Source organism: Centruroides vittatus, unplaced genomic scaffold, assembly GCF_030686945.1.
Source record: "Centruroides vittatus isolate TY-2023 unplaced genomic scaffold, ASM3068694v2 contig_370, whole genome shotgun sequence".
In the NCBI taxonomy this organism is placed as follows: Eukaryota; Metazoa; Arthropoda; class Arachnida; order Scorpiones; family Buthidae; genus Centruroides; species Centruroides vittatus.
Window position 1 is genome coordinate 945,747 of NW_027122193.1, and position 25,329 is coordinate 971,075.

Here is a 25,329-nt window from a genome sequence, read left to right on the forward strand (position 1 = left end):
TATGCCAGGAATTTCGTATCATAAATAAATAATTAAAAGCATATATTTATTATTTTAATCATAAATATTAATTCATTTCTATAAACAAAGTTTTAATTGCCACAGTGTTTATTAAATTAATGTGTAATTTTTAAGTTTATGACTTGTTTAATTGAATTATATACACATTTTCCATCACTTTTACACTTTATCCTGTGTGTAGTTTAAATACTTATCAAAAAATTTGTAATTTTAGTTATACACTAAGCTTATTTCAAGGATATTCCTTTTGTATATAAATTTATAATTATCATCAAGGTCACTCTGCAAACAATTGGTACTTTTTATTTTTATTTTAGACTAATAACAACCAATTTATATAACTTATGAACTGTTATATTATTCTATAACAATTATGCACTTTAATAACATTCTAATTATTTTAAATTATACAAGTCTTTATTGAGTATTTGAAGCTGAACACATTATATATGTATAATGTGTGTATTTAATTTACTTAAATGAATCAGCTATATATGATTGAATAAAACTGATATTATAGTACTTCTTGTATGTATTGCTAGTTGGCATTAGAAAGCAAGTGCTGGCAATACTCCGGTTGTTTTTAATCTTTATTATTTTATGGACTACAGGGTTATTTTTCCTGTCTCTGTTATGACAGGTCTGCTGAGGTGTAATTTGTAAAATTGCGAGCATTGCGGTCCAACTATATGTACAAACAACCTAATAAATATTACTCATTAAACATTGTTGCCTCATAGTAGCCTGTTAAGGCTACTATGAGGCTATAATGGCAATTAATTGCTATAATGGCTATGAGGCAATTAAGCAATTGCTTAATATATCTGATTTCTGCCCAAACCATTCCAGAACCCACATTAAATATAAAATAAAATTAAGGATTTATTTATATAAATCATTCTATTTTCATACTTTTCTATATTAAAAATTATCTATTTCATTAATTTTTCTATTCAGTTAATAATTAATTTTATAATAAATGATTTATATATTGTTTATGCTCAAGTATTTAAAAAAAAATATATATATATATATTTTTCTTCTTAAATTTCCTAACACTAAAGCATTTTAATTTCTCAAGTAGGGCTTTTTCTTTTTTAAAAATGAATCATAAAGAATTGTAATAAGTGCCGTGAGGATATTTTAAAGTTATTTAATTCGTTAAAATATATTTTCATCCGAGTAATTTGCCAGGCGTTAAAATTTATGTCGCTTCTCTTAAAATACGAGCAATAAATTACTACGGAAAAATTATTTGCGAATATTAAATTTGTTTGTTACGCGATAATTAATAATAGTATAAATGTATCGAAGTCTTTATATGCCGGTGAAAAAGGCTGTGTTTTACTTTAATGCAGTGGTTTGGAACCCAACCCACTGTTTTAGTCTATACAATAATTTTAAATGTTATTTAATCTTCACGAAACCCTTCACGAAAAGCATTAAAGTTTTCAAGAAATATGATCTTCGTTAAATAAAAATTAGACATGCGCCTAACTTTAATTACATTAAAATGTAATTAAAAACTGTACATAATTAATAAAATATAATGTTAACAGTAATCTTATTTGGAATTACTAATAAACGGTATCTAATCGTCGTAATAACTAGGTTCTATTTGGTATTATTCTATACAAGTGGTCTATTTTTATTAGTCAATTTATGTATTTAATGTAAATAAATTCACTTATATTTACGTAGATAATTTGTTATATCTGTTCTACTCGTATGTTAGAAAATACATTCATTTTAAATAAAAAGAATTATATCAAAAACAGTTTTATTTTCTACTGTTAAAAATACAGTATTAAAATATGTTTAAACAATGATTATACGAATAACATTTATCAATACATTTAAAGATTTTTAACAAAGAAGTTTATCGGACATATCTTTCGCTTATATAAAAATTAAACTTCCGTACAAAATTGTTATTTGTAGTTTAAAAATATAATTTAACTTCAAGTAATTTTGGAAAAAGGCATGATTTAATCATTTAAAAACTTACTTTCAACTTACACCACTTTTGTTTCTTACTCTTAAAAATATCAATAAAAAAAATAATAAATTCATTCATAAAATACTTATTTAAATGAAATATTTTCTCATTTGAAATTACAACAGAATTAGTGAGGTCGAGGCCGAAGTTTTAAACGCGAAAACGTGTATGTTCGGTGCCGCTTCCCGTAAGCCAAACGCCATCGTCAAACTTCTGAGAAGTTTGACAATGGCGTTTAGAAAGTCGGTGGAACCGTGCTCGACGTTCCAAATGCCATCGTCAAACTTCTAAGCTTACGGGAAAGCGGCACCAAACGTCCGACGTACATGTTTTCGCGTTTAAAACTTCGGCCTCGACCTTGCTATTATTTGAATGAATTACACATGATATAAAAAGATCATTGCAATTTTACTTCAATAGCTATTAATATAAATTAGAAATTATATTATTGTTAAACAAACAGATAAAAAATGTTTGATTTATTTCTTTACCAACTATTTAAATATTTAACTTTAGCTACATTTTGAGATATCAGTTACAAACTAAAAATAAAATTTCCGATATCAAAAATCAAATTTTACCATTAACAACAATGATAAATATTGATGCAAGTTTATAAAACTTTTATGTAAAAAACTAAAAATAATAATAAAGTTTTTTAAGAGTAAAATAATTCACATGTTTTGTAAAAGGAAAGCTTTAGAAAGTTGAAATTATATGAATACATACATACGTACAAATCTTATTAAAAGAAATAAGAGCACTGAAAAGTCGATCCAAATATCAGATCATAACCGTTAGAATAGATATATAAATGCACTTAAAAGTCGTAGAAAACGTACGCAAGTTTAAAATATATAAAAAAAATTAAGGTTTTATAAAGACGTTAACTTTATTAAAGTAAATGTCGTTAGTCTATGGCACATAAACGTGACTAGACTGCTTTTAGAATCGACGGAGCCATTTTATATAATTCAACTATTATAAAAGTTAAACATTATTATTATAAATCGTATTTATTAAAAAATAATAATAATAATAATAGAGGAATTATATAACGAATAGTATATTAGTTAGGTGGAGGTGGAGTGACTTGTCTACCTTCTTCTTTCTGTTGTTTCATTTGTTGTTTCATCCGAGCTAAAATTTCTTGCATTCGACGAAGTTCCGCTTCTTTCTCTTCTAAAATTCTATCCGTTTCTTCCGGTTGGGCACTAAATTTAATTTACAATTAGATTAATATAATATTTACGTTATATGATTTACATATGGTATAATATTACTGTACTGTATGTAAGTAAATTTTTAAAATACACAAAAGAATTTTTAGTAGTGCAGAAACACGTCGTACCAGATGAATCAACTATTGCATAATTACAGTCCGTTTCAAAATTATAAACACACCCAACCTTTTTCGATAACGAAAACATTAACAATTGTAACATGTTTTTTCAATTCATTTACAGTATCGTATTGTCTGTTTTGGCCGTAAACAAGACAACTCCTAATGCCCCAAACATTCTCTATTGGGTATGTATCGAGGCTTCGTGATGGCCAATCAATTACATTAATTTTTTTTTTTACAACAAACCAATTTTTTGTTGACTTTGATTTATGAATGGCAGCACTATCCTGCTGGAATTGCCAGTTTTCTCCTCAATATGTGATCCGAAAGTTATTAAATTTTGATACAACAGTTCTTGATACTTTTCTGAATTCATTCTACCTTCTATAAATACGATGTCTGTTTTACCCCCCATTCAAATTCTGCCCACCCCATCACAGATCCTCCACCTTTGTCTGCTCATTCCGACTTCTTCATTCTTCCTCAAATCATGCCAGTAGTGACTTTAACAGTCAGTTGCATCCAAATTCCGCTTTTTTCATCTGAAAAGACTATTTGTTTCCACTCCTCTTTCCATCTCATCCTGTCTTTGGCCCATTTTAATCTAGCTGTTTTGTGCAATTGTGTTAATTTCAGTTTGGCAGCCATTTTTGTAAATTTGAGTTTTACGATTATGCATTTATCTCCATACAGTTGCTGGTGAAACTGCAATTGGCAATGTTGATGCTGCTTCTCCGACAGACAACTTGTCGACTGCCAATAGCCGAAAAACCTTTCTTTCATTTCTACGTGTAAGGAGTTTGAAGCCTTCCATATCGCTTATTTCTGCCATAATTTTCACCCCAAGTTAACACATTTCTCACCGCACATGTAGATCGATTTATAGCTGCCGAAATTTGTCTTAGAGATTGTCCCGATCATTTTAGTTGGTAAATTTCACATATTTTCAACTCTTAGCGTTTTTCCACGAGGCATTGTTTTAAATAATAAAAAAAAACATTTAAAATCGACACCACATTTTTAATAATGAGTGATACTCACCTCTGGTGACAACTAATTAAACTGATAATTAATAAAAAAATTATTATACTAATTTTATCCACCTGTGTTTATACTTTTGAAACAATCAAAAACTGAAAATCTCTTATAATTGTTTTGAAATTGCTCTAAAAATTTCAGAAAATGTTTAAATTGATGTTGTAAACAACATACTAATATAATAAATACATTACTATAGTTATTGTTTTTGTTATTCAAAAATGTTGGGTGCGTTTAGAGTCGCACTCAGTGGAACTGAAGGTTTAAAGGCAATCTGAAAATGAGAATAACCTTGAAAACCTTAAATCAGCGTTGAAAAATATTTTTTAATGTCTATTTATTGACTTTAGTTATAGATTTGTAATGTAACATTCCTACGAATGTTAATACATACACATTCCAGGTTCTTCATCATCATCAAATATTAAACATTTACTTCCTTGTTTAGAATTGAGAATTATTTAAATGTTTTCCTGCCACATCACCACACATTAATAGAATATATTCTGCAGAATCATGCAATATTTTTATCACTTTTAGACTGAAATTTTAATTAAAATTGACTCAAAATTAAATATATATTTGTAAATAGAGAGTTCAAAACAATGAATCGGTAAGCAACGCACAAAACTAAAAAAATCATCTTAGGCATTAAGGCATTAAAGTATTCAACTGTTTGACATGATCAAAAGTGTCTTTCTGGTAAAACTCCTGTGATTGTAACAAACCATTGCAAAATGAAATCTTTAACCGTGGAGTCCAATCCAAATACCCACCTCTTACTGTCCTCTTCGAGCATCCGAACACAGAAAAGTCATACGGCGAAAGATCAAGAATATAACGAGGATGTGTCAATATTTTTATTGCATATGATGAAGCTTCTCTTGTATCATGTACAACAGTTGCAAGATAATGCAACAAAAGAACACAAGAGCTTAGTTTTCCAAGTTGCTTTACATTAATGACAGCATACAAATTGTCTAAAGTGCTAAAGTAATTCTGTTCATTATGTTCTGATCAATGCAGAGGGCTCTCAAACAATCGCTCTGTGATCAGACTTGAAGGCTATGGTTATATGCATCAATATTCTTCAGTAAAGACTGCACTATAAATGAAAACTTTTTGAATCCTCCTTTTGTATACGATTAAAATTTAACTATATTTAAAATACAATATATCCATAATTTATTTACCCGATTAAGAAACTGAATAGAAGAAAAACTATCATAAATAACAACGTGTAGTTAACTGTTTTTAATATCTGTTATAATTCTCTAAATTGTGAACTGGAACCTAATAATAATAAGTCATACCTTTCCACACTATTTCCAGCAAAACAGTTTAATAAAGTTTAACAAAATGAATGTATAGCACATAGTTACAGCTATAGGTTAATAAACAGGCTAACCGGTACAATACAGAAAAATCTGAAAACGAGCTGTAAATACGCAACAACAAATACAGCAGCAAAAAACACTTTATGGTTGACTTTGATTTATTATAAAATCATAGCCAAAAAAATTAAAGCCGATTTAGCATACAAACGTAACCAATCGGTATACGTAATATTCACCAACGGTAAAGACGCAATCGACATTGGAACACCTGGAATATATTCCGTACCGCCGGTCGACTGGAGGTTTGATAGAAAGCTAACGTACGTAGACTCGACAAATAGATTGTCGACACAGAGAATAGCGGAGCACAAATACGATACTCGTAACAATAGCTTGATACAGCCCTAGCACAATATGTTAGTGAGTTTTATTCAGGAAAATAAATTATGGACACTCTGTATATTAATCTTACTGTTCCTAAATTTCTAACAACAACAAAATCTAAGCATAATTATGGGATAAAAATCCACTACTTTTAACAGTTTAAGCAGTACAAATTGCTTACAATATTATGAAAAAAACTGCAAAAGTAAACTTACTTTGGTTTCCGCCAACCGACTTTACCTGCCAAACGTTCAGAACGATAGTTTTCATAATGAACTTCTTGGGTAACTTCTTGTAAATCTTGCATATGTGTTCTATTAAAATTACCAAATACTTTTAATATATGAATTCCTAGATTATTTAATAAAAAGTTATGGGGAAATATAAATAGCATTTGTTCTTTCATATAATTTTGTTTTTCAATAATTTCACCGCTTAATTTTAATCGGGATTAAGATATAGATTTTCTTACATTAACATAGTCCTTAATTTAGAAAAATCGCAATGTTCGGGATTTTCTACTTCTACGACACCCCAAGGATATAATCTTCCTCTAACTTTTCTGTTTTTAACGTCGATAGTTTGCAAAGCAGATGATATTGCAAAAGGAACGGCCTCCTAGATAATAAAATATATTAACTATAATTCATAAATTTTATGAAATAATTTAGAATTCAGTCTTATTATTTATTAGCACATTGACAAAAGAAAACAGTATTTGAATTACTATGCACGTACGCTATTGCTTCTCCTACTTTTTATAATTGCTAATTTATTAAAACTAAAAATAAAAGGCTTTTTTGTTAAATTAAACTAATTTATCCTGTTATTAATCCACAAACATAAATCTACATGGGTTTGACAAGAAGGAAAATCCATTATTTATTAACTTTATCACTTAATAAAGTTCCCGAATTTTATAAAATATTAATAAACTGGAAAAAATCAAGTTATTTCGTTACACAACTGAAATTATTGAAATGAAAAATGATAAATAATTTTAATTTAAATGTTTTTATTTATCATTTTTATGTACAGTGAACACCCAATATAACGTGCATGTCAGGCGGGAAACAACACCGGCATTATACTGAGTGGCGTGGTGTAATGCGGTTCACCTCTTTACTTTAGCAATAATGTCAAGCTTTGCTTTTACTCATCATGCATACAATAATTAAACACTATTCAAAATACATTCAGGAACTCAATACATACACAATTACTCAATACGCAGTAACAATAAAATGCGCTACTCACTAACCCGCACGGACCTGTATAAACGCGTTTGAGCTTATCGCGTCACAAACATCGCCCACACTATAACCAAGTGCGCGGTATAGTGAGCAGCGCTATAATGAAGGTTCACTGTACTTTGTAAATTTTTGGAAAATTCTGTGTACGCGTGGGAGACATTTTGGATCCTGGAAATATTCTACATCTCTTTTCATAAGTTGTATTGCACCACTTTACTTCTTGCTGCCTGCGGAGGGCTACACTTAGTCGAGCACACCGTCGGCAAAAAAATTGACAAGGCAGCGTAGGAGGCAAATTTCCCGACTTTTTCCGAACACTAATGAAAATCCCCAATTTTTTCTGACTCTCCAGGTGCATAGGAACCCTATATAGATTTAAACTATTAAAACTGATTTAGTTATAATTCATTATATGATAAATTATTGAGAAATAAAATTCAATTAAAACAAATTAGCAAAATGAATCATAACTCAGTTTTTTCCCAAAGCATCTTTCAGATTTTATTCTCAGACACAACTAAGTTCTAAATTAAGATATACATGTTTTAAATTCAGAACTTTAATTGCGTATATATCCCGAAGATGTTTCAAAAATAATGATACTTTGACTATTTAACTTTGATGATTTACTTTAATTAAATTTTTAATTTTTAGAATAAATTGTTAAGTATATTTCAGAAAATAACCTTACTATATTCATGGTAACAATTGCCATTAAATGATAATCAAATATTATTTCTTAAAAATACTAAAATATAAAAAGAATATTAAATAAAATTAAAAAACAAACCTTTAATTCCCTCACTTGCTCTTTGTAATCTTCGTCCTCGTCGGAATCACAATCCGGAAGAGGATATAGACGAATTCCATTATCTTCAATTTCCTGCATTACCTGTAATTATTTTTTAATAGTTAATAAAAGTTAAATATATTTGTCTAAGGGACTAACAATGGATTCTGTTAATGTCATCTCTATCTGTGTTATAAAAATTATTAAAGAAAAATTTAATCGTTATCGTACGATATAAATATTCGTACGATTTGAAATACTTACCCTTTTTTTCAATGCAATTAATTCCTTTTTAGTAAGAGCGTCGGCTTTTGCAATAACGGGAACAATATTAACCTTATTGTGTAGCTGTTTCATAATTCTATGTCGAGCGGTTTTCAGACCGTGGCGAACGGAGAAATGAAATAAAAACAACAGTGAACCCGATTGTCTGTTATATTTCGTCTATTCAATCCACTTTCGTCTCTCAAGAATCTTTCAAATTGTTCGTCGATATATTGAATAATCGATTTAAAACTGAAATTAAAATTAATTTTATGCAGATATATCAATTGTCATATTTAATAAAATTATTTGTTTATAATTAGTGAAATTACGAATGTATCAATATTTATTGCGATAGAATAATTTATAGGTTTCTCTCTGTCTTTCCTTAGTTTTGAGAACAGAGTTAGATAGACGAAAGACGAGACCAGATACGGAAACCATTAGGGATAGGAGGCCCCAATTAACTATACGTGAACTTCCAATGCAAACTAGAAGTCGCATTATTTCAGTTGAAAACTTTTCCACCGAAAGGCGTTAGATAGATGACCGGCACAACTCTACTGTTAAAGGAAAAGAATGATGTGCAGGGGTAAGTCACTACTAATTTGAGGTGGAGAGAATATATTTTAAATTAACTAAAATAAAAATATGATTAAAAATTGCAGCCCAGCATTGTGACGATGTCACAATAAATAATTGCTTATTATGTTTCTTTTTATTTGAAGGAATGTTTCTCTAACTGTAATTGTTCTAATAATGAAATTGAGGATACATTTTTGAAAACGATGCTTTGTATATTTGTTAAGATATATATTTAGATTTAAAGCACTCAAAAAACTAAGCGAGAAAAGGTATAATTAATTAAACTATAAAGAAAAATGCATTGTGACTAAAAGACCACAAAACAAAATGTGTTGTAAATTTTATGATATTTGACCACTACGTGTTGCGGTGATTAAGAAAAGCCGTAACACGTTCTGGACGTTAGCTGATGCAACCACGATAGAGGGTGATACGACGTACAGTTGTTTGTAACTTTAAAATTTGGGTTCTAGCCTCGAAACATTTTCGTTTACAATTTTTAATGCCGAACAACATTAGTTCTACAAGATTTCCTAGAAAATTAATTTTCATACTTAAAGCCACCACAAGTTCTGGATGTTAACCAATAACAACGTGATAAGAAAATAAAACTTTCTTTTTTGTTATCTTATTCACCATATACAGAAATGCAACTTGGTTACTTTTCACCTGTCTTACAAAAGTAATGGATTTTTGAATCACAAATACTATCAGATTCACTTTCATTTAATTTTTCAGTGTCACCAATTTTTAAGAAATCGTATTGTTTAAGACAAAAGACGAACTGCTTCGTTGCATTTTTTAAGAAGCTGAGCCTGTTTTGTTTCTTGAAGTAACATTTCTTATTGTTCGTCATTGATGGAAAAACTGAGATCGATACTTGTCTTCATTAACTCACTTAATTTATCATAAAACATGTTCTTTTTACTAGCCGTAATTAACACACAGATGTTCACACTTGAAAATGACAGTCAAGAATGAACACAACACAAACTCGGGGGAGTGTTTACAATGCGCCCGTTGACAAGTTACAACCTGTCCGTCGTATTGTGGTTGCACTTAACGTTCAAACACATTATGGCTTTTTTCACTGCAATGCATAATGGTCAAATATCACAAAATCCACGACGCGAATTTTGCTTTATGGTCTTTTTGAGTTAGTCGCACGTTGCGGCTTCAACTGTTCGATATTCGTGTTGTGGACGATTTAAAGAGACCGCACCATGTTGTGGATGCTTTTTTCGCTCAATGAGTGTTTTCATTCTTTAAGCCTAACATATATATATATAATGTCCAACAAAAATATGGCCTTTCATGTAGTCATAAATGAAGAAAATTTATATCACTCATAGAAGTGAAGGGTTGTAAAATGAACAGATATCTTTGTATTAAAGGGTTGTAAGTTTTAATACAAAGATATCTGTTCATAACGATAATAGAAAGATATATTTTATCCTTGTGTTAGTTTGAAAGTGCTTTATAATTAAGAATACGAAATTCAAAAGTCCATTTAATATAGATTTATCAACAAAAAAAAAAAAATCATGTTTGTGTTCAACAAATTTCTAACTGTTCTCAAATACCTTTGAAGTTTCTCAGGCTTTTAAATTTAATTTCAAAGGCACCCAAAGATGATAAAGTTTAATTATGTTGTTTTTTTTTATTTTAAATATTAAAAAATCAAAATTACAGTCAAACCTGTTTTTATGCGGTGGATAGGGACCGCATAAAAAAAACGCATAAAAAAAAATCGCGCGAAACTTCACGAGTGGCTATAAAAAATAGTTTTCGCAACACAATTAAAAAAATATTTTTTTATGCAGTCAATAGGGACAGCATAAAAAAAGCTCACATAGAAAATAACTCAAAACCGTACGAAATAGAATTTATTGACAACAGATGTCAGCACTTGACTGCATCGTCTCGTCTATCGTCTGTTTTACATATTTTTGTCCAGGTGGTGTTTTGTTGACTTAAAAAATAAATTATTTCATTTTTCGCATATTCATGCAATAATATTACTATAATAAGTTCATTTATGCTGTAATAAGTTTATTTAGCTATAATAAGTCAACGTGAGACATGACAAATCGCACGAGACTAGTCGCCAACTATACCGCACAAATAAAAAAATCGCACAAAAAAAGACCGCATAAAAACAGGTTTGACTGTACTTATTGTGACATTAAAAATTGCAGCTCAGCATTGTGACAAATCATATTTTAATTTATTTAAAAATATGCTTGCTTGCTGTATCTGGTCTTGGTTTTAACGTATCTAATTTCATTCTGGAGAAACTTTTCAATTGAAATCATGTGACTTCTGGTCCAGACTGGCAGTACGTACATAGTTAATTGGGGCCTCTAGCCCCTAAGGTTTTGTATCTGGTCTCAATTTTCATCTAACTGTTCTAGAGATTAAAGGAAGGAAGGAAGGACAGATGGATAACAGTGGGGAATCTATAGGTCTGCAATTTGAAAACTGCAACCCGAAAATGGTTTTGTCGGGTACACAAATAGATCATACCTTAAAAATTTAGATGTATAAAGTCATATATTGAATATTTCAAAACAGTAAGACGATTATAAAACAACTTTTAAGTAAAAACAAACATTTTTTTTTGACGTTTACAGCATTTTGATTGTATGTATATTTTATTATTTTAGATAACTAGTCTATAAATCAAATTAAATAGTAGTAGTAAACAAATGAAGTTATAAGCAACAAAATTTTAAATGATAAAGAAAATGACTAAGTTGTACTTGGTGCAACTTAGTCATTTTGAATATATATTTACCAATCAGTATTGTCAATAGCATCCCCATAACCAGGAGTATCTACAACTGTTAATCTAAGTTTAACACCTCTTTCTTCAATTTCGACAGTTGAAGCATTCAATTTCACTGTCTGCTGAATTTTTTCTAAAAAAATTATAAAATTTAATAATTAAAATAATTATTTTTACAATTACAAATAAAATATACCTTAAACGGAAGTTTAAGATATATTATGCAATAAATGAAAAATTTACACACATTAAAATTCATTGAATTTGAAGGCAGGTTTATGTTCCCAAGTTTCCCATAGAAGGTCCTCCTAAAGGTGTGACTATGCAGACGCAAATTTAGAGCGAACGAGAGGTTGCGAGAGATTTAGTTTTCGCAAAGGAAAACCATGCACGAGCGAGAAGCGAGAAATAATGCTGGCGAGAGCAAATTTCTGGTTCTCGCACATATCTGACAAGTTTTGATATTTATCGCGTCTCACCTCTTCTCGCCACATATTCTCGCTCGCTCGCGCGTCTGCATAGTTGCATCCTAAGAAGCAATCTCTCCTAGACGAACAAGGAGAGGCACTCCCTTCTTAGCAGATCACTTAAGTGCTGCCTTGACTCACCTAATCAATCCAATCCAATGACAAAATAGTTTTGGTTTGTCATTTGATGTTAAAAGTTAGAGGTATTTTGGTGTTTAATTGAAAATACCGAATAAAAATAAAATTAAAATTCATAAGATAATATTACACTTCACGCCACGTACAGTAATAAATGATTAGCACGTCGGTATTGCGGCATTACGACCGAAAATGCCGCAACACCGACGCGTTAATCAATCAGTAATAAAATTAAAATTCTGTCAATGATATAAATTTATTAAATGGTAACTTATCTCCGCAATCTTAAATCATGCAACATTAATGAGTGCAGTTTTAATGTATTAAAAAAAGAAAAAAAATATAAATATGTAACATTACCTGCAGCATCTGGAATATTTCTGTCTGGATAGAGGTCGGTTAAGAATAAACTGTTAATTAACGTCGATTTTCCTAACCCGGATTCACCTGGAGTTAAAAAACAAAACAAGGATCTAGTTTAAAATTTAAATCTATTAATTTACTAACATCACAAATTTGTCTGGCATCGAATTACGGTTTAATTAGTGCCAGATAAATTAGCATTAAATTCTGTAATGTGTTTAATCTGATGTTAGCTTAGCTTCATTTGGTTCTTCACTTTTCCACTTTTACTTTCTTGGCTGTTAGGTATACATAACAGGGATGTGCGCGTGTGTGTTGGCATCTATTCTGTTTCATATATCTCACGATGGAGTAAAGATAAAGAAACAAAATTTGGCATAATAGCTTATGTATAAGGAGCATCGACGCAATTAAATTTCGATGGTTAAAGGTCAAGGAAGTGGGGAAATACAAGGGTCGTGTCGTATTTTGAGAGGGGTCGGACTTAATGAGGATTATACTCGTTATTAGCATTTACAATTTATATTTTTTTAAATAAAACTCAATCTCAACCTTCAAAGTTAAATATTTTGCCATTTTATTATAATTAATAATATAAAAAATTTTAAAAAATAAAATCTCATAACAGGGCAGGCATTTTTCTTCATATTTAACTTCCATATCTCTCTGTTTAAAATATATGACAACTTTAAAAGAGCCTTTTAGAATAGCCTCATTAGATATAAAAAACATGTATCCCTTCATATCAATAAAAATAATTAATAAAATTTGCAAAACTTGTAATACTTATAATACAAAATAATCATTTTAAATATAAAGATAAACGGTACACTCAAATCTAAGGCTTCACAGGTTCTAGAATAGCCTTAAAATGTATTGCTCTGTTTAACCGAATACGATAAATATATTAATCGTCAACCAAGTATCGTATTATTAATAGATACGTAGACGATAGTATCATCGTGTATGACAAAAATTGACTTCATATTCAGAATTTGGTTGATAGTCTAAATAAAATAGATTAAGTTATAAAATTTGAAGTAGAATTAGATATCAATAATAAATTACCATTTTTAGATACAGTATTTTAATTTATAGAGATGATGATAAACTGATAATACAAAAACATAGAATTTTAATTCTATATGTTAAAAGTTCATACAAGAAAAAGAAATAATAATAAAGTTGCGAGACAAGCAAATATTTATTGTGACATCGTCACAATGCCGGGCAGCAATTTTTAATCATATTTTTCATTTATTTAATTTAAAATATATGTTATCCACCTGAAATTAGTAGTGCTTGCTCCTGTACATCATACTTTTCCTTTAACAATAGATTTGCGTTGGTCATCTATCTAACACCGTTCAAAGGAAAATTTTGAATTGAAATAACGTGACTTCCTTTTAGAAAAATATATATTTCTTCGGGAAATGTCAAAGATAGTCAAACATCTCCCGTACATGATCCGTATGAAATGTTTGTTGGTAATCCTCCACAACAGGAAAGACTCTCCTGATGTTTATTCTATCCCTCTTAGGGACAACAGATGTGACAGGGACCTTATTTATACTGGTTCCTTAGGAACCAGAATACACAAACACCATGCAGACCTTGAACATGGAAGACACACCACAGCCCTTGCCACTTATGCATCTGACCCCGATATCGAGATGGCATTTGATCAAGCCAAGGTCATCCTTACTACTCCTCACCAGAAACATCTAAGATGGTTAGAGGCCATATCATTTACAGAGCAAGCCACAATGACACCTGCACCAACCAAAAGGAGGAGCTAAATTTATCTGTTGTTGGGCAGGCCCTTATGGACACCGACCTTTAATTGCCACCATCCATGTGCAAAATGCACACGTCCATTGTAACAACTTTCGTAAAGCACACGTTTGTTTTAATTTGAATATTCATCTGTAAATTTTCGTCCGATGGAGAATTATTGTTTAATAAAAATGAAGACAAAATCTGCCACAATAATTCTCCATCGGGTGAAAATTTTAAATGTATCGTCACCAGGGGACAGCTTTTTTAAAATCTACATTTTCCAGTGCCTGTTTTCAGTAGATAAAAGCAGTCACATCCCACAAGAAGGTATGGACAGATGCAAGCAAGACATCTGTATGTCACCAGGTCCTTTTTTAGAAATTATTTATAATTTTAATTGGATGTGTTTTGTGTTTTTTTAAAAGGACTTTTTGTAACTTCTGGCGACAGGTAGCCTACAAAGAAAGGTCAGTCGCCGAAAAGTGTATAGTCTTGGAACACAGAAAATAAATGGTGATCCCTTTTGGGCAGATTTTGTCTTCAATTTTGGTAATAATAATCTCCACCGGACGAAAAAATTTACAAAAGATAATATAAAGTTATTACTAATTATTAGTTAGTTAATATTCTTACTTCTGTCAAGTGAGATACGACATAACAAGGATTGGGAAAGTAAGATTTGGTGAAATGTGGCTAGACCATTTACATTCCTATCTGAGCAGTGGCGTAGCTGTAGTGGGGGTGGCAGGGGCGGTCTGCCTGAGCGGCAAAATTTCACAATAAATAATAATAATATCTTGTAAAAATTTGAACCGTTTCATTTCATATTTTTGTCGCACCTACGATTCGGACCGATTGAAATGAGTACGGAATTTTTCATTACTTATACCTAAATAAGGGAGCAGCGAAATTTTCCTCCGCCCCGGGCGGCCGACACCCATGCTACGCCACTGTATCTGAGACATAACTGTATGCCGAGTTTTATAGTAATTGAACAATTCTATCTGGACGTGTAGTGTTTTTGGATAATAAGTGTAAAAACAGAAGACCTTATTTATATAACTTAATTTGGCATTTTCAATTGCATAACAACCTAACCATAGTCCAAACTACTTGGTATCTTAATATTTAATTAGCCATATTATAAGAATCTTGCTGTATTTGATTATAAATGTACGTTGGGTTAGTTTTACACGTAAATTTTTTTATTTTTAATATTGTTCTGATTTAACTACCATATTTTCCGGAGTATAAGACGACTTTTTAACCCAGGAAAATCTTCTGAAAAGTCGGGGGTCATCTTATAGGGTGAATATATCCCAAACTCTATATTTCAACTGTAAAAGTCAGGGGGGTCGTCTTATACGCCGGAAAATACGGTATTTCAATTGTTTGGAATAAACCACGAAATTCGAACAATTTAAATTCATCCATTAACTATGTATTTACAAAAATTTGACATAAAAATCTTACCTACTACAATTAAAGTGAACTCAAAACCTCTTTTCACTGATTTCCGATGAACTTGATTGGGAAGATTTGCAAAACCCACATATCCGGGTGTTTCGGGATTAGATAACTAGATAAAAATATATTATTATTAATTATTAAAATAGCATATTCGTAATTATTTTAACAAATCTATTTTAAACAATTTTATATACTTATTGGAATAATCTGGTTGAATAAATACTGTATTTAATTCAAAGCATTTTTGAAAATAAAATTAGGCCTATTCGATTATTTATTTATTTAATCTTAGCCACCAGTCTCGCAGTCGTTAAAGTTAATACAGTTTCCTTTCAAGTTGGCTTTATAAATTTCTCAAGATTCCAGACTATGAATGTGGTCTGTTTGAATGGCTTGCTTAATTAGTCTGGTGTTCTGGAGGTCGGCATGTACTTCCGGGTCGGAGGCGTACATTGACGGGGTGGTGGTATGCATGTCGTTTGCAAGGTCGTATTGATGTTCGTGTACCCTTTTACGTATTGAACGAGTGCTTGAACTGATATACACTAAGTTACAAAGTCCTTTTGGAATCTATCATCCCTAAAAGGAATAGAGTACACTCCCGGCACTCTGCTTTGATCTATTTTATCTTTTGCACTGCGTAGCAGCTTGTAAATTGTACTGGATCATCATTCTAACGTTCCAATTTTCCGAAGTCAGTTTAGTTAAACACCCGAGGAGGGCCTTGGCGAAGGCCAAAAACATTCAGAAACTACGTTAAAGTTCAATTACTGGTTAAAAAGGTTTTGTTTGCAATTGTTTATTCACTGTATAATTGAAAATATTTTCCAATAAATCAGTTTTGTTACTTGAATCAAATACAGAAAAAATAGTAGTTAGGTTCTTATAAAATCTTATGCGGTACAAAACTATGCTGTATGCAACTAAGAACCAATACAAATTAAAGGGAAAATTATGTTCCAAAAGCTAACAAAAATAGACCATTTTAATTTCTTACTATTGAAAAATTGTCTTTTATTAAAAACAATAACAGAAAAAATATCTTACAAATTGTGATATATACAGTATATGAGAGATAATGTACAGATATCGCTCTATACAATACGGTTTGAAAATTGGGGATATCCCCTAAACAACACGACTTATGCTTTCGCTCTAGCATGGTTTTGGAAATTCTCCGTGCAAAATTTCACAATTTTTAAGCATAAACTTTGTTATTCAATATTTTTTTTATTGAAGTAAGCATGCATGTTGTCTCAAATTTGCCCACAGATTTTAGAATAGTGAAATTTTCAAATTACTTTGTGCTTTTCATCAGGTTTACTTTAATGGGAAAAACTGATGGGACAAGGAAAAAAACTATACTAACTTTCCTATAATCAATTACTTTCAGACTTTAGCCCTTAAGACTGTCAATGTGTTTTCTTTTTATAAATTAATCTTTGTATTTAATAAAGTTTTAATAAAAATTAATTATTTAAACATTTTTAGGTAGTGTTATTAAACTTTTTTTTAAACTGTAAGCAAGCAATCGTTCGTAAAATGATGAACGAAATACAGCAGTATCTTGGTACTCAAACACAAATTCTGGAAAAAACTTATTTAGTACTTGACTAAACAAATGCAACTCACTAGAACAAATTTTCAATTAATAACATATTTTTATTTTGTCATCCTAAAAATAAAAAATATGAAAACGTTGCTAATACTTCTGATCGAGAACAACAAAAAAGCTGAAATGACAATACTTTGTAAAAAGAAAATTCCCTCATTTAAAATTAATATTAACACATAATACAGTACTTTTAATTGTGATTGTTAATTAGTTATTGATTGGAAATAAATTATCAATTGTTTTGATAAACATATTTTTCTTAGTAACGAAAAAGATTAGCAAGGTTCAGGCCAAAGTTTTAAACACGAAAACGCGTACGTCCGACGTTTGGCGCCGCTTTCCCGTAAGCCTAGAAGTTTGACAATGGTGTTTGGAAAGTCAGTGAAATCGTGCTCGACATTCTAAACGCCATTGTCAAACTTCTAGGCTTACGGGAAAGTGGCACTCGACGTCCGACGTACACGTTTTCGTGTTTAAAACTTCGGCCCGAACCTCGCTATTATTATATTTTTGCTAACTTCTGGAACTTAACACTGTTTTGCATTAATCCTTTTTTTCATATTGCATGGATTCACATAACACGTCACTTTTTCAAAACATAACTACTGTGTTATACAAGAGATACCTGTATATCGATTAAATTTTCATCATCATCGTCGGCTTAGCACAATCAAATGGGAACGGTTTCTCCGTTGCAGAATATTTTCACTATTAAACTTTCTTCTGAAGCATCTAGATTTTATATAGGTCTACTATATTCTTGCTTTTAAAAAAAATCACTAATCTGGGTTTGTTTGACAGATCTTTTTAAATTTTATGATACGAAATAAGCATTTTTGAAATAACTGCGCACCTATCAGCTTTAAGATCTGGATTCAAAAAATAAAATTCTATTTGCTGTATAAGGTTTTCTGCATATTTAAAAATCCAGCAACGAGTTATGTAACATTCCCGGCGAAAGAATTTAAACTTGTTTATGGTGCCATCTGTTCCGATACAATTCATTTTATTTTAAAACTCGTTACATTATTAATTATTATAAAATGACAAAAAGCTTAATTTTGAAGATACAGACGAGTTTTGTAATATATCACAAATGCTAATAATGAGTAAAATCTTCATTAAGTCTGACCCCATTTGAGTTATGACAGGTGACCCTCTATCTTCCCATTCCTTTGACCTCTAACCACCAAAAATTAATAGCATGAATAATCTCCCTTATACACAAATCTCTCTGCAAAATTTCATATATTTCAACAAAGTCACAGGAGTTATTAAGCTTCAAAGTAGGTGAACAAAATCACGTCCCCCACACATTAACATCCATACATACAGAAATAACCCCAAAAATTTTTTCGATTTCCCGACATTTCGAGGTCCGGAGTCCAAAAACGTAAAAATTTTGGGGATTATTTTTTGACCGATCGCCATACTTTCCCTCTGTTTTATATAACAGCTGGGAAAACAAAAATTAATGCTTTTTTTACAAGCTTTTTAGTGTAAAATTTGGAATTTTGAAAATCTTTATCTGTGCTATCGTCTACTGAATTAAAATGAGAGCTGTATTTATATTATACCTTTTTTAGAATAAATTTCATCCTGTTTATTTTCGAAATATTTTTAGAAAAGTACAATATATAAATATTTATAAAAATTATTTACGTATAGGCAGATCCCATTTCTAATTTTTCTAATACAGTTCTATTTGGATATACTATTACCTTCTGACCACTCTTTTTACTTAAATAAAACAGCAAGGTATTATTCTTTTTAATTCCATATAATGGGTTATCAAGAAGAGCATTTGTATGTCAAGCTCAATGTATATTAATCAAGGACTTAATTTTATGTCAAAACTGTCTTGATAGTAAGACTTCATAAGCTGTCATTGTTAGAGAGTAAAAGTACATAATATAATTCTATTTCAAGTGGAACAGTCTTTTTACACTTTATATTTACTTTATTTTTGATGTTGAATCATCTTATTTCAGTTAACCAAACAGCTAGAAATTACAGGCTGTTTTTATGTTAATTTAATGGCTGTTTAGTCGATTGATATAGTTTGATAGAACTACGATTTATTACGTAACATCTACTTCATCTTACATTGTTGTTAAAGGCGTATTGCCATATTCATACTTGTCAACTTTATATTACAGACGAGGCTAACTTGATAGCTAGGAAAGGCTAGGAAAGGATAATAATACAGTATTATCTTTTCCAATTAGATAGATTACTAGTAAAGTAAAACCCCGCTTAACGCGGGGGATGCGTTCCTAGATGACAGAGCACTAAACGAAACAGCGTTAAACGGGGTCATCTTAACACGTAAATAAGGGGGATACGTGAAACAGAACTGAGAATAAGAAAATTTATCAGTTTTTTTTGTTTTATTTTGTAACATTTATTGTTAAATACTTTTTTATTACATTAATTATAGACTTATTTGTTGCTAATATCGAAATTTACTCATAAAACATTCATGAAAATAAAATAAAGTTTGAGTAAAGAAGTTATGTTTGTGATGAGGAAGGTTCTTCCTCATTTGACATCTTTTGTTTCTTTGTGAAGAAGTCATCTAATGTCGTTTGCCTTTTCCTGTTTCGTTCAGCTAGTAGTTGTCGATAGCAAGACATCGCATCCGTGACACTTCGTTTTGCCTTTGAACTTCTATCAAAATTGAAATCATTTTGTATAAACTGGTCCATTATTTCCGTTATACTGGCTAAACTTTTTTTAGAAAATCCGTTGAAAGTTCTTTTTGTTCCTCATCTTCAGAAATGCTAATTTTGTCATCTTCGTGCACCTGTTCTACTAATTCTTTAAGATTGTCGTTGGAAAAACTTTCTCCAGTTGTAACTTGCAATAATTCTTCAATATCCTGCACATTTATATTATCCAACCCTGTTTCATTAGCTAGCTTGACAATTTCGTCGACATCAACAATGGATTTTCTTGTGTCAACGTCCTTGCTTAGCTCCGGCCATACATTCTTCCATACTCCTTTCAAACATTTCTCGGTCACCTCATTCCAGGAAAGATTGATGTTGTCATTTTGTATAAACTACAGCATCCATGTTATTCTAGTTTTTCCAAAAATCTCTAATGGATTGTTTATCTGCTCCATCTGTTTTATTAATTAGTTGTCGGAATGTCCACCGCAGATAATAAGCTTTAAAATTTGACATTACGCCTTGATCCCAACACTGCGTGCGATGTCGGGGAATTTCAATACTACCGCGTAATACCGAAACAGCGTTAAGCGGGGTCTTACTGTAGTATAAAAAAGTAGTATTTATAGCGATAGTATATTGTAATATACATAATCAGTTCCTATATAAAAAGTTAATTATCTTCAGAAAAAAAATTACAGAAATTAATAATTCCTTATACCTGTAATCTGTATCCTAGAGAATGTGATTTTGGCATGCAACTTAGAATTACAATAATTTTCAAGTTTGCTTTCTCATATCAAATAGCAGATGATCTTGTACATCTATCACATTTGGAGATGAAATTTTGTATGTAGCAACTTTTTAGAAAGAAAAAGATTAAATTTTCGATTGAATTATGAAAAAGTAAAGCTTTCATTGAAATTCTTTTATGCAAATGGCAATATTAATTCGAGGAAAATGTTAATAATTTCTAAAAAACTGCCATACAAGTAAACTTGGGACTTTTACTATTGGTTATAAATCCATGTTTGTGAAGACAATGCATTAAAGATGTCATGTTATCTCAAAAAAGTGGAAATTTTCTGGTTCAAGTTGACATCTGCTTTCAAAGGCAGATCCTCAGTCCAAACCAAGACAGTTGAAAACTACGATTATTGCTCTCTTAAACGACTACGATAATGCTCTCTTAAACATTGACAAATAGCCTGTTGACGCGTGCAAATAATCCATTATTGGGTTATTGCTACAGAACTTAGCTATCGTGCTCATGAATTATTTCTTATTTCTATCATACAATAGAGATAACAATGAAAAGATTTAATAAAAGTATTTTTAAATGCTTTTACATTTATAATAATACTATATTCTTGAGAATCGGGTATTCTTATATTTATAGAATTAACTTTAATTCCCAATGCGAATGTACACCAAACTGGAACATTAAATCGGGGGTGCATTAAACATGTAAATATGTTATTTATTTCTAAAATTCAAAAATTTTAAAGGCATCGGTGTCGACGTCAAAACGGTGATTATCGGCATTGATGCATTCCAACGGTGGTCACTATTGGATGCATTCAATAAACAGAAGCACTGAGGCATTAGTTTAGCCAATCACTTTACTACTAGTTTTACATGACATTGCTGTCGGCACTTTCTTGAAGCAGTCTGTCATTGTTCGAGCAGGCATTAAAACACTTTTATTACAGCATACTTTTCTGTTATGCTTGTCATTCTTCGATATAGCTATAAAGTGTATAATAACAAAAGAGAATTACAAATATAGAAATATACCAAGTATAAATGTTTAATATTATTCTTCTGAGTTCTGAACTATTACTGTGATATCTGTCACATCTTCAGCCTTACAGTACTACATTATAATGCAGACATAAAGTGATATCTACTTTTTGTTTGCTGAATGCACCCATTTTATATGACCAGTTCTACAATATCAGAATCACTACTTTGATTTAACACTGGATACATAAGGAACACTACTATATCGTTGCATATATGTTAGACTCGAAGAGCACTCGGCGGACATTAGGAGAGTACCGACGAGAATGGCATTGTTGTCATATGCCATGTATCCAAATGTATTAAACATAGCACATAACATGTTTTAATTAGTATAGACGTAATGCACGAGTATTCTGTTTCGCTCATGCTATTTTATTTACGAACAAACCAAATAAATATTAACAAGAAGTTTTTAATTCTGTTAAAACGAATAACCTACAAATGTACAAACGTCGTAACGAAAAATTAATTCTTCTAGTCCTGTGGTCTATTAAAAATATTTGACAACCATAGTAACAGTAACATTATACAATACAATGCTGTAACAAAAAATTAGTTATTGATAATTAGTTACGTCTATTTCTGTCCACACAATTGATGATGATAAAATAGAGCGAATTCATAAAGCGACAGAGTTTAAAATAGCTACACGCACCAAATATTAATAGAAAAAGATAACGTATACAATCATCCGTCGGTGTTACGTAAAAATAATTTATTTTGCGAGCACTTTCGACAGTATATAACCGTCCTCTCCGAGCAAAATCATTCATCAAGAATGAAACATTTAAATTTGAGAATATATATTATATATTATATTTTTCGTATGGCGAAATAAAAGCGAAAATATTTAACACATCGAGTGCCAAATCACCACGAGTCGTCACCGTACGTATTTCCAAAAATTCACTTTTCCCCAAAAATAGATGACAGACATTAAAACACTGACTAATACATTAGTCATTTTAAAGTTTTATCTCAAGATCATATGCTTCATCGTATGACACATAGAATGTAAAATGTAGTCAATGCATCAATTAATCAAGAATGTTAAAATATAATACATTTAAAGAGTTATAAATTTGATAAATTTGGAACCATTCAGTCTAATTGTACATCTGATTACTTTTCATAATGATAATTTCAGTTACAGATGATTGTTTTGTTTCAACAGTACATATATGAAATTCATATTAATGTTTTATTTCTTTTATTATCAAATAAGTTTATAAGAGTCTTTAAGCGAAGGAATTCCAATCCCAAATCCTTGTCATACTTACATTCGTCTACTTCACGCGGCGTTTCGTCACACACAAATTATAATTTGTGTACGCCGTTAATCGTCGTATTACACCAAATGCAAAACATAAAAATAGATAAAATAACTGATTTAATAGAGAAGTATAACAGTATAAAATCTAGCAATAAAGCATGCCATAACTTTAATCCTTTATACTGTGTATAAAACACTAAACTTGTATTATAATAGCAGGAGTATAATGAAGGTTTTCTACATACACCTTTTAAATACTGAATTATTATTTGGATAGTGTAAATCTTTTGACTTATATTTAAATTCGACAGTACAAAATAGACTGAGCGGCAGGTCGAAAGTGAAACTACAACACGGGAATAATTTTTAATAAAAGTTAATTCTAGTATAATTTAAATAAATCTATTTTAAAAGTTAAAACCACGTGTGACAAACGTACGTTAGCGTTTTTTCAACGTAACAATGGAAACAACGAAAGTTCTTTGAAATCACGCCCTTTATGTAATTGAAAGCTTTTGTTTAAATTGTTAGTGTTATAGACATATTTTACGCACGTGGAATTACGTTAAAAAAGTAACAATAACAGTTCTTACTTGTTTAGTTTCGCTGCTCATTTTTATAGTTTCTTCAACAGTAAAAAGCTGACCAGTTCTTTATCATTTCAAAGTTTCTCCCCCCCTAAAGAACGGAAACGAAGGAACCTTTGGCAGGATGACGTCAAAGGAAATAACGTCGAATTTCCGCTTGAAAATATATACATTTTTGAAGTGTATTTTATCTCATAACCTTATAAATATTTAAAATGTGATGACTCGAGTAACCACGTGTTATATGTCTACCCAAAATGTAATATATTCGAAAATTCGTATTCTTATTTTACAGAAATGTGGAGTTTGCGAATTTGTTTTTTTTTATAGAGGGGAGTCAAATTCTCAAAATTTAGAGGAACATCACGTGCCGACACTAATTATGAATGCGATTAAGCATATCCTTTCTGGTTTTGACAAACGAATACTGTACAAAACGGTCGAGCATTGTTATTTTGGTAATGTTACACGGATATTAGGTTAATGTTACCTTAGGTAGCCAAGATGGCGGCTAGTCTCTAATTCCAGCAAGGAAACAGTGGGATGCACGTTCTAACCTAACCTATTCTAAAAAATTACCATAATTATTAGAATAGGTTACGTTAGGTGAGAACGTGTGTCCCACTGTTTCCTTGCTGGAATTAGAGACTAGCCGCCATCTTGGCTACCTAAGGTAACATTAACCAGGGTTGGAATCCTTTTGAGTTTTCTGGGTTTTCTCCACGTCTGTAACGCCTAAATAGGGAGCCAGTTACCCTTAAAAGACCTCCCGGAAGGCATTTCCTCTAGACAGATCGCCCAAGTGTTGCGTTGCCGTAATTTAACAAACAACAACAAAACATGCCCTCTTAGTACCCACGGGTTGGGTGTTTTAAAAAGTCCACACAACAAGTAACTTTTATTAAATTTCAAATTAGCTTTTTCCATTCAATGTCTTATCCCGTGAAAACCGCAGGTTGTCCGCTAGTTTGGGTTTATTACGTGATGCAAAACATAACGTCATTGCCGTATCACGCGAGGGCTCCAAACATCATTATATGTGCACCCCAGATGCAAATTTCAGCAAATTTTCCCTATGGAAAAACTGAAACTAAATTCTTTATTTACAAAATTAAAATTTCATGGTGAAAAGTATGCACGTCAAATTTGATTGTTTTTTTAAAACTCTCCGTCCCGTGAGACAAACTCCTGCAATGATTTGTCAAAATTACTTTCATGCAAATCAAGTTCTGTTTTCACAACAATCGTTCGTTTTTCTTTGCAAAATGGAGAATTTCAGAGAATTGAAGAAGTGGCACAACTCGGACCATGCCGAGTTCGAGGACGGCGCCTGGTCTTGACCTGGTGTCTTACGG

The 25,329-nt window shown here is 30.9% G+C and overlaps 1 protein-coding gene across 1 annotated transcript; it reads right to left on the minus strand.

Annotated features, from left to right (window-relative positions):
* Positions 1 to 1,784: 1,784 nt before the first annotated feature.
* LOC136975288 (septin-1-like) lies at positions 1,785 to 24,123 on the minus strand. The gene is given in 10 exon segments (XM_067270330.1): positions 1,785 to 3,234; positions 6,340 to 6,438; positions 6,597 to 6,742; positions 8,168 to 8,269; positions 8,432 to 8,559; positions 8,562 to 8,683; positions 11,814 to 11,937; positions 12,770 to 12,856; positions 16,025 to 16,130; positions 23,981 to 24,123. Coding segments are annotated over 10 exon segments (1,080 nt in total). The 5' UTR covers positions 24,002 to 24,123; the 3' UTR covers positions 1,785 to 3,089.
* Positions 24,124 to 25,329: the final 1,206 nt, after the last annotated feature.